This window comes from Tachypleus tridentatus, chromosome 7 (assembly GCF_004210375.1).
Source record: "Tachypleus tridentatus isolate NWPU-2018 chromosome 7, ASM421037v1, whole genome shotgun sequence".
Classification (NCBI taxonomy): Eukaryota; Metazoa; Arthropoda; class Merostomata; order Xiphosura; family Limulidae; genus Tachypleus; species Tachypleus tridentatus.
The window spans coordinates 16,857,608-16,875,090 of NC_134831.1; the positions used below are offsets into that span (position 1 = coordinate 16,857,608).

The 17,483-nt window shown below is 36.2% G+C and overlaps 1 protein-coding gene across 4 annotated transcripts in view; it reads right to left on the reverse strand.

Moving 5' to 3' along the window:
• The window catches only part of LOC143255207 (caskin-2-like), a 277,737-nt gene that overhangs the window by 76,293 nt on the left and 183,961 nt on the right, over nt 1-17,483 (reverse strand). For 3 of the 4 annotated variants that reach the window (XM_076510498.1, XM_076510500.1, XM_076510499.1), the window contains one exon: nt 2,702-2,796. In XM_076510498.1, the coding sequence (XP_076366613.1) occupies nt 2,702-2,796 (95 nt within the window). Of the gene's footprint in view, nt 1-2,701; nt 2,797-17,216; nt 17,393-17,483 lie in introns of those variants that run through there. The other variant, XM_076510501.1, reaches the window with a different exon arrangement.

The window sequence follows — 17,483 nt, forward strand, 5'->3', positions numbered from 1 at the left end:
CACGCAAAGCTACAAGAGGGCTATCTAATTTAGCAGTTTAAGACTAGAGAGAAGGCTAATCATCACCACTCACCGCCAACTCTTGTGCTAATACCAACCAATAGTGGGATTGACCGTCACATATATATATATAATGCCTCCACAGCTGAAAGGGCGAGCAAATTTGGTGTGACGGGGATTCGAACCCGAGACCCTCAGATTACGAGTTGAGCGCCCTAACCACCTGGCCATGCAGAACCGTCATTAACAATAAGTTTATGTACTAATATATGAACATTACATAATGGGAACTGTATGTTACTACAACTTCCACAATACCTAAAAAGCTGTTAATGACATTTGCTATTACATTAATGTTTCAAGAGAAAATTCCAAAATTTTGGAATGTGAAATAATTTCTTTTATCGTAAATAGTAATATGACTACAATTACCAGTCATCTTGATATCTAAAGTAAAAATATGGGGTTAAGCGGCGTACCCCCAACGCAGTTTGGGTCTTACTTTCACCAGTACCTCTGAAAACCAGGACACATTAAATGATAACCCATCTTATATGTTTTGTTTCCTCGTGTTGAATGTTTTCTGGGGTAAGGTTTCTTTTTTTCTTTTCCGTAAATTACATTCTATTATGTGTGTGTGTGTATTAGTTTGTTGTAACCTAAATACAAGCCGAAATAAAAATAAATTTAAAAAATAACCAAAAAACGCTGTACTAATTAGAAAATCTTTCAGGCTATTAATTTTCTCTGTTACGGAAAACGATTTATGATTACGGGACATGAGCCACAAATCTCTAGGTTCACAACCCGGAGATGTTAACCACTAAACCACATCAATACGTAATTTCTAAACATTTTGTATTTTTGCATTAGATGTATTAAACTGATAACTTGTAAAATGTTTAATTTAAAGGTAATTGCATTCGCATAATAATAATCAAAGATAATTGCAATCATTTACTTAGTTAAGTAATAAGACTTAACCAATTAAATCTAAAGAAAGGAACTCTAAACATAATTAAGTCTCATTTAGGTTGGAATAAATGAACATTTAATTTCAAAATTATAATACAAAAATCCTTTCGATTAACAAAAGCAGACGTGTGTGTGTGTGCATATATATACATACATACATTTTCGTTGTTCTACATATTCGAAATTGCAAATCCTTTTACAATATATAGCGTAGAAGAGATTCAACTGACTTTCACAAACCCTCACACAATAACTGTTTCCGAAGCACTTTATATACGTATAAAAAGAAATACTGCAGTAAATGCATTACCACTCAAAAAATGTTAGTTATGACATACGGAGTTCAGTTACTGGTTTCAGAACAAATATCGCCTAAGATGCTGTTTATAAAACCGCAATTAATTATATTACGGATGAGAAAGCCACTTCCATACTGTTTAAAGGAATCGCGTCTCTAAAAAATGTCTTATCATAGTTAGGGCGCCTCTACTCACAATTTGTTGGTCGCAGAATCGAAACTTATTGCCCAACATAGTCGCTATTCAAGCAATGGGAACATCACAGGTAGCCCAACAGACGGAGGCGGGTGATATTGACGAGCTGCCTTTTCTCCAGTCTATCATTTCAAAACTATGGACGACTAGTGCATACAGCCCTCAAGTAGTTTTGCGCAAAATTCGAAAAACAAACAAACTCTAGAAGACCGGTGTAGTTATAACCTAATGGTCAGGATACTTGGCTCTCATACACAAAACAGTAATAAAACACGAAATCCAATCACTAAAGTAGTCAAACGCTGGATGACTTCTTTACACAATATCGAAACACACAAGAAGACCGCATAACATTATTTATAAACACAAGTGAGCGGTTCTTGATATTTATAATCCCATCTATAGTATAACAGTTCATGAGCTCTACAACATAAAAAGTATAAGATACAACAATACAATAAACTCTGCAAAATAAACATGGAAAATAGATAAAATACATGAGCATGGCTTTGATAAAAGTAATAAATAATGAACAACATTGAAATATAAAAAACAATAGCTCACAAATTGAACAAATAATAAGAACAAAAAGTACAATAGCAAAGAAGAGGAGGTCAAATTTCGACCTGACTTTCTAAGGTATTCAAGACCTAAATCCCAACAGCTGGACTGGAGGAGGTCGGTATAAGTTTTTTTTTCAATCAAGTCCACAGTCCGAATGAGGTAGCCCCGGCATGGCCAAGTGGTTAAAACAATCGACCCTCAATAGTAATTTGAGGGTCGTAGGTTCGAATCCTCGTATGTATAAACATGCTCACCCTTTCAGCCGTGGGGGCGTTATATGTTACGGTCAATCCCATTCTTCATTGGTAAAAGAGTAGCCCAAGAGTTGACGTTGGGAGATGATGACTAGTTGCCTTCCCTCTGGTCTTACACCACTAAATTAGGGACAGCTAGCGCATGTAGGTCTCGTGTAGCTTTGCGCGAAATTTAAAACAAACCAAACCAAACCAAATGAGGCACACAACTTACACATGTCAACTTCCCAGCTGTTAAAAGTAACACGCTGAGCAATTATTCCTTCTGACAACCAATAGGGTTGGCAAAAAAAAAAAAAAAAAAGGCGTCGTTCTCTTATGGAGGCTACTTACTGACAGAGAAAGTTATAATATTTAATTCATGAACTACAGAATTTGAATACCCCAGAGAGAGAGCTACGAAAACTGACTTACCGTTATGATATCGCCTTCCTTCAGGGGGAGACACTCGGGATCCGTGGGATCGCTGAAGTCTTTAATAGCTCGAGCTTCAACAGCGCTAACGATTTCTGGAAGAAGAAATTATAGTAAAGAATACACACACACACATTCTCACAGATAACTGACCTCAAGAGGAATGGTAAGCCTATTATCTACATAACTTGCATATTGTTTACATTTACTCCTTCGAGTTTAATTCCTTTAACATGTTAATTACAGAATTATTAATATATTGATTACCTGGCCATTATCACTTCAGAGCAGAACTTTCAAACGGCGTGGAAGATGACAATAGAAACGAGTTTGAAAACACAACAGGTTAAATACATACACGTTACTTTGTTAATATCTTAGCAAACAACTAGCTAAGCAATCGTATAGAACGTACGCGCTAAGAATGTTGGGAAAAATATTTCTCAGCGTTTTAAATCACGCATCAGACTCAAGTAGATACCATATCTGTCCGTCAGCGAAGGACGCCTGTAATGTCAACAACGTTAGAAAGCCATAAAAGGTTCGCACTATGGCTACCGTACTCTATCAACAGGACCTACGGTTTCCGGGGGGGAAGGGTCTTGAAGCACGAGGTCATCCTCTAACTCGGCCTTCAAATTACGCTAAAATCGGGACAATAAATACCCTATTCATAGTTCCTGATTTCTGTTTCCCTCCCTTCAAACCCACTTGACGGTGTAATGTAACACTGAATAAATATAACTATTAAACAATCTTTGTACGAGGTGCTTGACACCACAGTTCACATAACATTTTGTACCCTCAATATATTTTATGAAAGATATATTTCAACATTAAAACATGCATGCCCCATACAGCTCAGCGATGAGTTTTCAGGCTTAAGTCGCTGGACATCGGGTTTCGATACCCGTGGTTGGCAGAGCACAGATAGCCCTTTGTGTAGTTTCCTGTGTAACAACAGCCACAATTTACCAATAATACAACTTTAATGGTTTATCTTCAAGGTAATCACTATCTTCAAACTTGTGTCTCAGTTTTCCCCTATATAATAACGTTAGCAGATATCTGTACTGTGTATTTAAAGACCTACTAAAGCGGTCTGTCCTTCTGAGACTAAATTTGTTTTTTGTTTGTTTTGAATTTCGCGCAAAGCTACTCGAGGGCTATCTGCGCTAGCCATCCCTAATTTAGCAGTGTAAGACTAGAGGCAACTAATCATCACCACCCACCGCCAACTCTTGAGCTATTCTTTTAAAAACGAATAGTGGGATTGACCGTTACATTATAACGCCCCCACGGCTAAAAGGACAAGCATGTTTGGTGCGACAGGGATTCGAACCCGCGACCCTCGGATTACGAGTCGAACGCCTTAACTCACTTGGCAATGCCGGGCCCAGACTAAATATAATTTTCTGTACATGTGATGGGCAAAAAAAAAGTGTGATTACATTTATTCCATCAATTTATGATAGCTTGGAGGATTGATGTGTGAATATGATAAAAAAGGATGATTGTTAAAAACAAATCGTGAATTACTCACAACCTGGTTTTAATCAAGTTAACACAATGAGCATGTTAATAAATCTCTTTGTCATGGTTTCACCAACAGCACAAACTAATCGATACTTACCCCAGGGATCTCAGAAAAGCCAGACTAATCAGAAGGGCCTTATTCTCTTTCAATCCTTGCTAAATTGTTCGTTTCTTTGAGAATTTCGCGTAAGGACACACAAGGTCTATCCGCGCACAGCCTTCCATGACAGCGCAGTTACTGCCACAACGAGCTAAGCGTGTTTTTAAGGTAAAGGGACGCAAGCGTATCTGTAACGCGCAGCCCATGTTATTGTCTGTTGTTTTTTTTTAAACTAAACTACACAGGTGGCTATTCATCTTTCGAGAAGACTGGACCCAGATTTTTATCAATATAAGCCTCCAAGTTTGTCGATGAGCCACCAGGGAGACTGTTGAATGATAATGCTATGGTTAGATTTAAATAACACACACACACACACACACACACACACAACAACAACAACAGGAATAAAACATTATAACACGCGTAATTAAAAACCTGTGATCATTTTCGTCCGTTGTTCATACGCAACGAACATTTCATAAATTTAGTTACTAAAGTGTCACTTTCAAAGTGACGGTTGTATATTACGCACACGAGTACGTACAAGAAGAAATAATAATTATAATTTCAGTGTTATGCGACTTCTTTCTTCCAAACCTTCAAAAGTATCTCAATTAACCATGGTAAGAGCCTGAAGACACGAGATTTAATAAATAAAAGGTAAAATACACATAACAAATGTAATTTTTTTTATTGTGGGAAAAACGTGAAAAGTCTGTACAAAGTTGTAAAGAGGTAAAACACGTTTGATCATCAGGTGGAAAAAACTGGAAATAAAGAAACGCTGAAACGCATTGTACAGGAATTACACATTTTTCAGAGAACTTGAAAGAGCAACACGAATCATAAAACTGTATTAAGAATCTTATTAAAGAAATAGTCGCCAGAAACGAGTGTGGATGTGGAAAAGGAATGAAATCAGGGGAAATAAGAAAAAACGGACTTGACGGAACTGTGATAATAAGGAAATGGAAGGTTGATCGGAAATAACCGTGTAAATGATTTAGAAATTATGAGTGTATTGGAAAATTTTATTTGAAAGCAATGTGACAGCGAGAGAGGATAGAAATAATAGAAATAATGAAAGCGATTGTACAGTTTGCAGTGAGCACCATGGGAAGGCATCAGCAAGTTATACAAAATAAACATTTCATTATTTACTAAATATAATGAAACAACGACATAGAAGAAAACACCCACAAAAATAAACATTAGTGGAATACAACAGCTATCAGAAGACAGTATGTAAAATAAGGTAACAATGAATTCAAAAGAAGTAAAATTACACACTTAGCCCTAAATAAAAGGATAATATGAAATAATGAGAAGGCGCCAATGAAGAACTGCCTTGAAATTAATATCAGGGAAACAGGTAGGGTAATGAATAAAAATGAACAGCAAGGGGAAAATAAAATAAGGGGTATTTCTGAATGTAGTTAAATCACAACTACGAACTTTGCTTTTCTGAATGGACTATACCATTACTTCCTACTCTGTCTATATGTTTAACATGTCTGTTTTTCTTCCGATAGCTTGATTTTCAGTAAAAAAGTTGAAACCGAGTTAAACAGGAGAATCTGGAATCAGCTAAAAATAGCGTACAGTTTATTAATAACTGCACAAATTATATATCTGTGTTATATTTCAGTACCGCAATAGTTAATTTTCCACATAATATGTAAATCGCAGTTTGTATGAAATGTCTGGTAAAAAGGACTTGTAGGACTGGCCAATCGGAAGCTGTCTTGAGTCTTCTGTTCAACACTGTGTACGTGGTAAGGAAGCACTGTTTTCTCCTTTGCTAGAATTAACCTTCTTCTGTAATGTACGATAGCATAAAAGAAATAACAAAGACCAGGATGTCCTGGTTTTGACTGATTACTCTGTTGGTTCTTACATTATTATCATTCCTCTGATGTTTCCAATGAAAAATAACTGTAGCTCTGAATAACGTATTTATCTATTTAATGTTTAGGTGAATCAATGCATTTTAAAATTAATCACTATTTCAAAGCTACCTTTTTATCGTCTACTAAACTATCAACCACTTGATATTCAACTGCGTTTCTCATCCATATTTACATCCATTTTCAATTACTGTGGAATTATTAAAGTGTATAATTTCACCCACAGTTTTACATCCGTTAGCTTATTCTACAATGAAACAAATACGTACTTGTTTTTAACTAATAACCTAAATAAATTAATATGTACAATTACGTACTTATCTAGAATACGTTGAGAATTTGTATAACTGTATAATTATTCAAATTTCAGAACATCATAATTTTTAACACTAATATCAAATGTATAACAATTAGCGAAAAGATGAGTTTTTAAACCCAAAGTATCTCGAGCCATCAACTAATAAACATATTTTAACTTGTAACAAAACAAAGGTCACGTTCTTCTGTATCTCTGAGCACAGAGAAGCGTTAAAGCACGTAAAACGTTGTTTTAAAGCAAAACAGGTTGGTGCCAAATTTATGGATTTATTAAAGAGAAAGCAAAGGGAAACTCACATGTACTGTCTGGTTGGCTGTTAACGTCTAACTTTCTAGTACTTGCGCAGTTGATAATCAATAAACACTACTGTTTAACGTCTGTTTACGCCACTTATTGGGATTTCTATTTACTACTTATTAAGACGCGAGTGTGTGTGTTAAAGGTAAAAGGTAGATACTTCATTACAATAGCAACTGAAGATTTTACGATGGAATCAGAACAGGCCCACTTACTGCATGCGTAGTTCAGTATCATATCGTTGATGTAAATGTACATTTATTTCCTTAACTTTTAGCACCAATAAATTTAGCTTATAATAATATAAGGTTTTTTCTTAGAGGGTAAACAAGAGGACCCACTATTTTACACTTCGCTTAAGGCCCATCAGCGTTTTAACACGATACTGGATTTACCTTTAGGAAATTTATTAATAAATACGATTCTACCATTAAGGTGGTAGTCCACCAAATACAGTCCAACATTATATGAGAAATTAACTCACTAATGCTCTTCCCTCTTTTATTTTAGTCTAAAAATTATATGTTACTAATTTAGACATCGAAAATTTCAAATAGGTATTAAGGTATGAAACCAAACACAAGGAACAATCAGTTGGGAGGCATACAACTTAAAATTAATTAGATGCCACAGATTTAATTTATGCTGTAAATCACCGTCTAAAATTAACTAAACTAGCTAAGAATATCATTGCTAACTAAACATTTCACATTCACAAGGCCCAGCATGGCCAGGTTGTTAAGGCACTCGACTCGTAATCTGAGGGTTGCGGGTTCGAATCCTCGTCGCACCAAACATGCTCGCCCTTTCTGCTGTGGGAGCGTTATAATGTGACGGTCAATCCCACTATTCGTTGGTAAAGTAGTTGCCCAAGAGTTGGCGGTGAGTGGTGATGGCTAGTTGCCTTCCCTGTAGTCTTACACTGCTAAATTAAGGACAACTGGCGCAGATCGCCCTCGTGTAGCTTTGCGTGAATTTCAAAACAAACAAACCAAAACCACATTCACATAATAATACTATAACTTTTCAAATTAAATACTCAGTATACAGAACGAAACACTGACCGTAGGTCACTTGGAGTTAAATCTTTTCTCATGCCCTTAAATATTTCATTTAAAGACCCTGTTACAATAATTTTTACATTCAACTCTTTTTACCATACTAGTTAGAGTATCCGTCCAACGGACAGGTGATTTAAAAACTCGTTTTCAAAAACGAAGAGGAAATTGTGTTTCTAATTTTTTAACGAAATAAACATTAAAAATGCAATGAAAATATGTAAAGGTAGTAATACTGAAAATACTGCTTTCAATAATTCTATCAACATGAAATTAGATGGGGGATCCAGCCCCTTAATGACCTCCCTCATGCCATCTTGCCTCAAGTTTTGCACTGATAAAAAAAAAAATGCATAAAGGTATAAATTAAATCCAAAACAAATATGTATTACAATTACACAATACAAAATAAAGCTCACAATAAAACAATCAATTATTTAATCCATCATCAGCGCACACACTTTCAAAGTTAGAGTTCAAAAAATAGCGAAATTTGATTAAAAATACCAATTAATTAAATTTTATGAACCGGAAATGCCAAATATCGCCATCTATATTATAAGGTAGCCCAAAAATTATTTTTCATACATTAAAATTTAATAATTAACTACTTAAGGAAATACAACCACACAGTTTTCAACATCTTGTAGCCTCACTGAAACAGGTTTTATTGACATGTCAATAGACTATGGCGATAGTGTTCGTTATCCCAGTTCTTAGCTTCGTGATGCACGATATCCTTAGCATACCCCCCATATTTCTTTCCTCTACTGGCGTCTGTAATTACTCTGCACCATAGTCACTGACTTGCACTTTGCAAACCAAACGACGCAGAGCCTTTTTTTGCATGGTTTACATTTTACAAAGTTAAATTATTCATTGGTGTGAAAAATAGAAAATAGAAACTGTTTAATTCAACTACAAGATGTTGAAAGCTGCATTGCTGTATTTCTTGATCATCTAATTATTAAATTTTAGAATAAGAAAGATAATTTTCGACCATCACCCTGCATTAAACGTAATTTGCAGCACTGTCCATTTCATTTCAGTGAAAGATCCTATAGTCGTCTTATCAGACAGAATGTATAAGTTGAAAAACTGTTGTCTTAGAGCAACACAATGAGCTAACTGTATTCTGTCCACTATAGTGAATCGAGCCTCGAATTTTAGAGCTGTAAGTCGGTACATTTACCGCTAAGCCTCGTGGAATTTCTAAACATTCTGATAGACGTAACGTAATAGATACCGTGAGAAAAACATACACGTTCTACCAAATTTTACGTTTCAATAACGTATGCAAGTTCACTGCTGGTTCATTAGAAAAACAACTTATAAAGACTTTACCATTCGAATACATGTCATTCTGAAGCGGGGGGGGGGGATAAAGGGAAGCAAATAAAATACCAATAATGGTGATGTCACCTAACAGACGGCAATAAAATACCAGTAATGGTGATGTCCCCTAACAGACGGCAATAAAATACCAGTAATGGTGATGTCACCTAACAGACGGCACTCATTAGCACCTAAAAGTGCACAATCAAATTGACGTAATTACAATTACACCTTGATGACATCATTTCTTGTAATTATATACAATGTATAATAATCATGCAACAACGAAGTGTTATACAAAATAACTAATAACCTCGAAATAACTAAATGCTGTTACACAGACTTTGTAATAACCATGAAACAACAGCGAGTTATTAAATAAAATAAGCAATGATCTTTATTAATATCTTTCATTATTAAACGACATGTATTAGTAGATCAGTCAGAATAAACGTTGGAAATGAGGTAGCTCACTTTTGTCAATCACAAGTTAAGCCTCGGAACACGTTTTATAAGGTGAATTAAAACAATAGCATAGAATTGTATTTAAGGCGAAGCTACTAAAGCTATATACAGCTGTCCCTAATTCTGAGCTATTGCCCAGAGGGACAGCAGCCAGGTGGCAACATTCTACAACTCACTACACGCACTAAGTGACTGATATAAAATACACCCATGGCTTAAACGTTTTGAAAACATTCTGTGGTAGCTCACGGAATCCAAACCGACTGGACAGCTTTAAAATCTGAAGCTCATTGCACGACGCAACCTGTGCCCAAAGGCGATAAAATGCGAAACGGTTAATCGCAGAACAACAATAAAAAAACACAAAAAAATTGATGACTCTGTAAAAAAAATGTTAATTTTAACAGTTACGGCAGTTTGAAAACTGAAACGGATTCGCATGTTGTTAGAATATAGTAGAAGCATAATATAATATAATGATCCAAAACGAATATACTAGAAGGGTGATATTACAATCCAAAAAAGATATATAGTTCTGCCCAGAAAGACATCAAACCATAAAGCAGCCTGTAACAACCGTAACTTACGAAAAGGAAGCAAACACGTAAGACTAAAAAACAACTGTTAAAACACACTATAAGTATCTCACCTCTATTTAGTTATGGTTTTGAATATTGTATTACAAGTATTGGTATTTACTCACAAGAGCAAACAAAAAGAGATCTCCTTGCATATGCCGATATCTTAACTTACAGCAGAAAGGCTCAAGAAAACAAAGTTTCTCACGTTCTTCCAGACTAAAGACACATTGAATAATTTTAACACAATAATTATTACTAGGAAACACGTTGTTATTGTTGTTTTCAGCCACACGACAAAAACCTCACGAATCCATCTTTAACCTTAGATACAGCTAAAGCTGAACGTGAAGATCCGCTGCTGTCCTCCTTCGCCACGCTCTGTCACTTATGATGGAGAAATTGACAACTAACGGTCGCACACGAGAATTCTTGGCTCAGTGCCAAAAGATGGAACGTGAATCATTGTTACAACGGGACTGCAAGTGACAAGTCTCGTTCCAAGGCAGCAAATACAGCCACGTGAACGACCTAGTGTCTAATACGTCTTAATGCGCTGAATTTGACCAAAAGAGCGAGCCTGCAGGAACGGTTAAGTTTTTATTACTGTCTGATAAATCAAGCTGAAATTCCAATCAGCCATCACAATTCGGTCGACTGCGCACACTCCTTCATCCGCGTAAAATGATCATATCACTTCTTAAGACTTGTGCTCGATTCGAATTACAACTAAGATATATAATCCTCTTCCTGACAGTGAAGTCATACAAAGGAGTTTGAATTTGATACTGGAAACACTGATAACATGTCTCACTATCGATCTGAGTGAATATTATCGTTTAAACATGTGACCATTTCTTTCATTCTGTGGTTTTGTTTCACATAATATGAAGGACAATTTTTTACGAACCAAAAAAAAAAGACATTAAATTAGTTACGAATAAAAGTGGTTACTACAGGTTTAAATTTATCATTTTCGAACAATTTGTATGCCATACGACTAAGTGGTTACTGTTTGTGTTGTATGGATAAACTGGCATTACATATTGCTTTGTCATATGGTATAATGTAAATGCTTTATATTTTTTGACATACATTTTAATGATGGTGGTTACACTTCTTCAGTTATATGTCTGAATGAGTAACCTTCATGTTATTTATATTATATACCTAAACTATATCACAAAACTAAATTGTTGTGGTTGTCTGTCTCAAAAAACATAACTAAATTATAGTAGTTGCCGGTCTTGTATCAGATGATTAGATCATTTTAAAAAATCTCCTTTTGTCTCAAAACCCGAAAGTTTTTCGTAAGTTTGTTGTATCTTATGACAAATCAGGTAGTAGTTGTTTATGGTTTGTTTGTTTTTTGGAATTTCGCACAAAGCTACTCGAGGGCTATCTGTGCTAGCCGTCCCTAATTTAGCAGTGTAAGACAAGATGGAAGGCAGCTAATCATCACCACCCACCGCCAACTCTTGGGCTACTCTTTTACCAACGAATAGTGAGATTGACCGTCACATTATAACGCCCCCACGGCTGGGAGGGCGAACCCGCGAGCCTCGGATTACGAGTCGCACGCCTTACACGCTTGGCCATGCGGAGCCCTGTTGTTTATGGACTCAAAACATCTATTATATATTTATGACGTGTCTAAACAACAAATGGTAATAGTTACATGCTATATACAGTTCTACAGGCCACATATCAAAACGCTTTATTACCATATAAAGCCAGATTGGTAAGTAAGCGGGTTGTAAACGAAGCGAGGAATTGTGGTCAACATCCAGTTTTTGATTAACCTCATTTAATTTTCCGTTCTTGCCTACTTTGTATTTTCAAAGTATTATCAACCTTCAACGTTAACAAAATTCCATGTTTAATTTTATGTAATGTATCCATGTTACCTGTATGTTTTGAGGGACGGAATCACCTTCGAAAAGAGCGGAAAGCAGCGTGCAAACCGTCGTTGCTAACCCAAAGTAATCACTCGAACCAAATGTTTAATTCCTGGACAATTCTCCCGGAAATCTCAACGTCAAGATAACCCAATCTTCCTGTATCGTAACACGGTCCAGTTAATCAGGACTAATGAAAGCGCGAGCACTTGGCCGGAAATGGACGCTGGTTGACTCATATAGAAAATGAACGGCAGACAAACGAAGAGGACAGACAAAAGCTACTAGAACAGACATATACCACAGACAGATCAGCCACTAACAATCTTACTATACTTCATTTGATCTACGAAAATATCTCAGGACGGCTGGTATGGATATTAACACTTTTACCAATAAAGCAGAGAGCAACGTTTCGACTTTAAGTCATCTTCAGGTAGATACACTGTTCTCTGCTTTATTAGTACAACTGTTAATACCCATACCAGCCGTCCTGATATATATTTTTACTTCAAGTTGGTTTCTCGTCATCACGGTTTATTTTATCTACGAAAACTCCTTAACTACTTTTGTATAGTAACTGAACACAGAACAGTTTTTGCGTACAATAGATAGAAACACAAATGGTTCATAAGAGAAATAAGATATTAATACGGAGATATAATACATGAAAATACACATAAACAGTCAATGGAATTAACCAATGTATAACAGAAAATAATAAGCATAGGAGCAAGCAAATAATATCGAAATCGGAAACAAGTATAAATATGCAACAATAACAGATACAAGTTACACAAGAGGAAATACAATTATCTACATTATACGACAGATATGTGCGTGCGCGTGCGTTTTGGTTATAGAAAACCCACATTAGATTATCTGCTGTAACCATCGAGGGGAATCGAACCTCTGATTTTGGCACTGTATATCCGAAGACTTACTGCTGTCCCAACGGGGAGACGGATTACAACTCTAAAATTAGGGGTTCGATTCCTCTCGGTGGACTCAGCAGATAGCACAATGTGTATTTGATATAAGAAAACACACACGCACACATACACCGGGGAGACATATGTATTTAAGCATGTTTATAGTAGTACAAGCAGAGACATAGCTAGCTAGCCTACATATCGCTATACTCTATCAGTTTCTTCGTTTGTTTGTTCTTGAATTTCGCGCAAACCAACACGAGGGCTACCTGCGCTAGCCGTCCTTAATTTAGCAGTGTAAAATTAGAGTGAAGGGAGCTAGTCATCACCACTCTTTTACCAATGAAAACTTGGATTGACCGTCACATTACAACGTGCCCACAACTGAAAGGGCGAGCATGTTTGGTGTGACGAGGGTTCAAACCCCGACCCTCAGATTAAGAGTCCAGCGCCCTAACCACCTGGCCATGCCGGGCAAAACTATCAGTGATTATGTTGTTCAGTATCTCGGTATCTTACGGTATTTTAAACTTTTCACTGTACCTACAGCGGGCTCAGCAGACGGCCCGATGTGGCTTTGCTATAAGAAAAAAAAACACACACACACACACTGTACCTGTTTATTTATTCACGCCCTACTGGAACCTTGCATGGATCCTTGTACGTCCTACTTCTTGTCAATTCCGAGACCAATTAAGATGTAAGTAAGATAAAAGCTGTTTTATTTTTTTACTATGTAAATAAATGATTTATTAGGTTTATCATTACATCCATGTGTTTGGATTATATTAATTAGGCAACTAAAATTTTCCTGTACATGGAGATGACAGAATTTGAAGTTAGGAGTCGTCAGTAAATTTATTTGCTGTAATGGTAACAATGAAAATAATAATGATAAACATTAAAACAAAGAATTAGAGGGAATCAGCTTCACGACTTCTCTTCGGTAATCTACGGATTAATTACAGTCAGTGGTAACATTTTAATATATTTGAGTTATCAACGCTATATTACGGGATTAACACAGCATGAGAGAATAAATCAGTGTCACACATAACACCGTACAATGTGGTGGGGTAAATCAGTGTCACACGACACACCGTACAACGTGGTGGGGTAGATCAGTGTCACACGACACACCGTACAACGTGGTGGGGTAGATCAGTGTCACACGACACACCGTACAACGTGGTGGGGTAAATCAGTGTCACACGACACACCGTACAACGTGGTGGGGTAAATCAGCGTCTTCATTTATAAATATCCACTTTTTTATCACTACCACCATGAATATAGTAAGTGCTATACGCATCAACAGTGGAAAAACAACAGCTTAAGAGAAAGCAAATATTTGCAAGCTCGAATACACTTAGGTTGCATATTAGATTTATAAAACCTCGAATAACTTGAATGAGTGAAGATGTGTTGAAAGAAATAATATGAAAATTTGCTTATAGCTACAAGCGAATGTCAACGACCCTTATCCGTGTAGTAATCTATTCGTCTGTCTCTTCATCAAACTGTCTACAGAAAAAGCATAATCAATGACAGAAGACATTAATAAAATTAAAACTACAAAAGAGAAAAATTTAATAGCGACACCGCGAAGTCTTCTGTGATAAACGGATTGAATTAAAGCACATTTTCTTTCAACATTAAGTTCTTTCATAACCCTATATTTTTACTTGTAAAAAAAGTTTACAAAACGACTCCAAAACTAAGTAAAGTTTACCCACTTTTCAGTTTCCCTGGATATACGACAGTTGTTTTACGTATCCTGGAGAAGTTAAGTGGAGCTTCATACTTAATACATTCCATTGACCGTAACTACTAAACCACTACTGGAACATTAATCAAGTTCTGCAGAAAGATGGCCAGGTGGTTAGGGCATACGACTCGTAATCTGAAAGTCGCGGATTCGAATCCCCATCGCACCAAACATGTTCGCCTTTTGAGTCGTGGGGGCGTTATAATTTTACAGTCAGTCCTACTATTCGTTGGTAAAAGAGTAGCCCAAGAATTGGCGATGACTAGCTGCCTTCCCTCTAGTGTTACACTGCTAAATTAGGGACGGCTAGCGCAGATAGCCCTCGTGTAGCTTTGCGTGAAATTCCAAGACAAACAAACAAACTGAACGATAATTTGGTGCTTCGGGTTTATTTTGCTTTTTCTACCGCATAAATAGGGAGACCGAGTAATTATCCTGCTAGACTGTGATTCCCAGTACTGTTATCGCGTATTGGATAGTGGGTGCGTTATTAGAGTAACGGTATAATTGTACCATTCGATCAGAGTAGCCAAAGAGTTGCTTATATTTTGGTTTAGAATTGTAAACAGTGTCATGTGAGCTCTTGTTATCTCAAAGAACCTAAACCTTGTGTTTTAATCACGTGACAATAAATAAAATCCAACCAACGAAGCTTAAAATCCCTAAATTACTTCGAAACATTTATAAATTATCAATTGTAAACACGTTTGACTACAAGAAAATGCATTAAAACGTTTTTGTTTTGTTTTTTAACAATAGATGTTGGCTGAGATGTTGGATTTAACCCTATTTAGTTTCTACTTGCTACATTTCTGAAAGATATAGTATATGAAATAACAATAAAACTTATATCAATATCATACACAAAGTAATTGGAAATATATATATTAAAACGATTATATATTGAAAGCTATTTGTTATAAAATACTCGCAGTTCACTAGAAGCATTTTCATATTTCAAAGTTTTATTAACAAAGCTTCGTCATGGTAGAGGGTATTCCACACACTGTCACGTGACGTCATTATACTTCCCGTCATTTCCAATCAACATATCGATCCCATTCGGAAATGAAACTACTGCAAACCATCGTGTGTTCTGGACAGTGTTCACCGATCATCGCAGTATCCCATACACTAACACGCATTCTGTTCAAATCACCAAATTCGCATTTTTGAAAGAAGAAACAAAAACAATGTTTGTTTCTGAATTTCGCGCAAAGCTACACGAGAGCTATCTGCACTAGCCGTCCATAATTTTGCAGTGTATGACTAAAAGGAAGGCAGCTACTCATCACCACCCACCGCCAACTCTTGGGCTACTCTTTTACCAACGAATAGTGGGATTGATTGTCACTTATAATGCTCCCACGGCTGAAAGTAGGTGTATGTTTGGTGCACCGGGATTCGAATCCGCGACCCTCGGATTACGAGTCGAATGCCTTAATCCACCTGGCCATGCCTGGCCTATGAAACAAAAACAATGTTAGTTTACAAGAAAAAGAAACTAAGTTTTCTATATTCATATATATATGAATCACGCTGCACCATGTTCAAACGTCCCTGAATAAACCTTGGGATTTCCAAAGAGCAGTTCTTGTGAAATTATGTTTCCAATACGACAATTAGTTGTTAAGTCATAATATAAATTTTAAATATGGGATATTCTCTATAACAGAGTGTATAGTTCATGAAACTTTAGATAATTTTATATTTGCTTGATCCGGTATAGTTTTGACAAAGACATACATCAAAAGTATGTCTGTTTGTTCGTATCTTTCTGCTTGCACACATTAAATCACTAAAAAGAAACTAATACAAATATGCTATTTTTGTACTATATTCCAGAATACAGAAAATCGTGGACCACGTTGCATGCTCATATTTAGTCAATTAATTATATGTTGTTGTTTTTTTTCCAAATTGAAAAGCACAAAAGAACAGACTAATTTGTTAATGTATATAACTACAAATGGCGTCGATACGGGTTATATGACACTCATTTCCAAGTTAAACAATTTGAGATTTTTTTTGCATATACCAAATATAATGCACACCAAGTTTCACCGTAATGGTCTTTCTGCTTCATATACAATACCTATAACTAATAATCAACCTTTACTCGAAGTAAGCAAGAAAGACATCACGGAATACTGCAGAATCTGTAACGAGGCGTTAGAAACTAGGTGCTTTAAACAAAACTGATGGGCTAACTAGGTGCGAGTCTTTGTGCCAGAATGCGGATATCGACTTTTAAAAGTATATCAGCCAATGATTTTTAACGACCTTACTACTTACTGTATCACTCTTTCCAATAGATACCTTTGTTTTTCAACGCGTAGAACTGGGTTTCTATCAAAAATACTCTACCATGCACTTGTATGGCAGAGGGCGCATGATGCGTCATGAAAGACACAAACGACTTTCTCGGCACTCTTCCATCCCCTTTGTTAAAGCGTGTAGAATTTGCACGTAATGACATTCAACTCTGTACTATAGAAATGGAAGATTATTCACTACTTCTGTCAAATATGCATACATGGGTATAGTGGTAACATCCGGTGGTGAAAACTGGAACCAAGGTTGGCT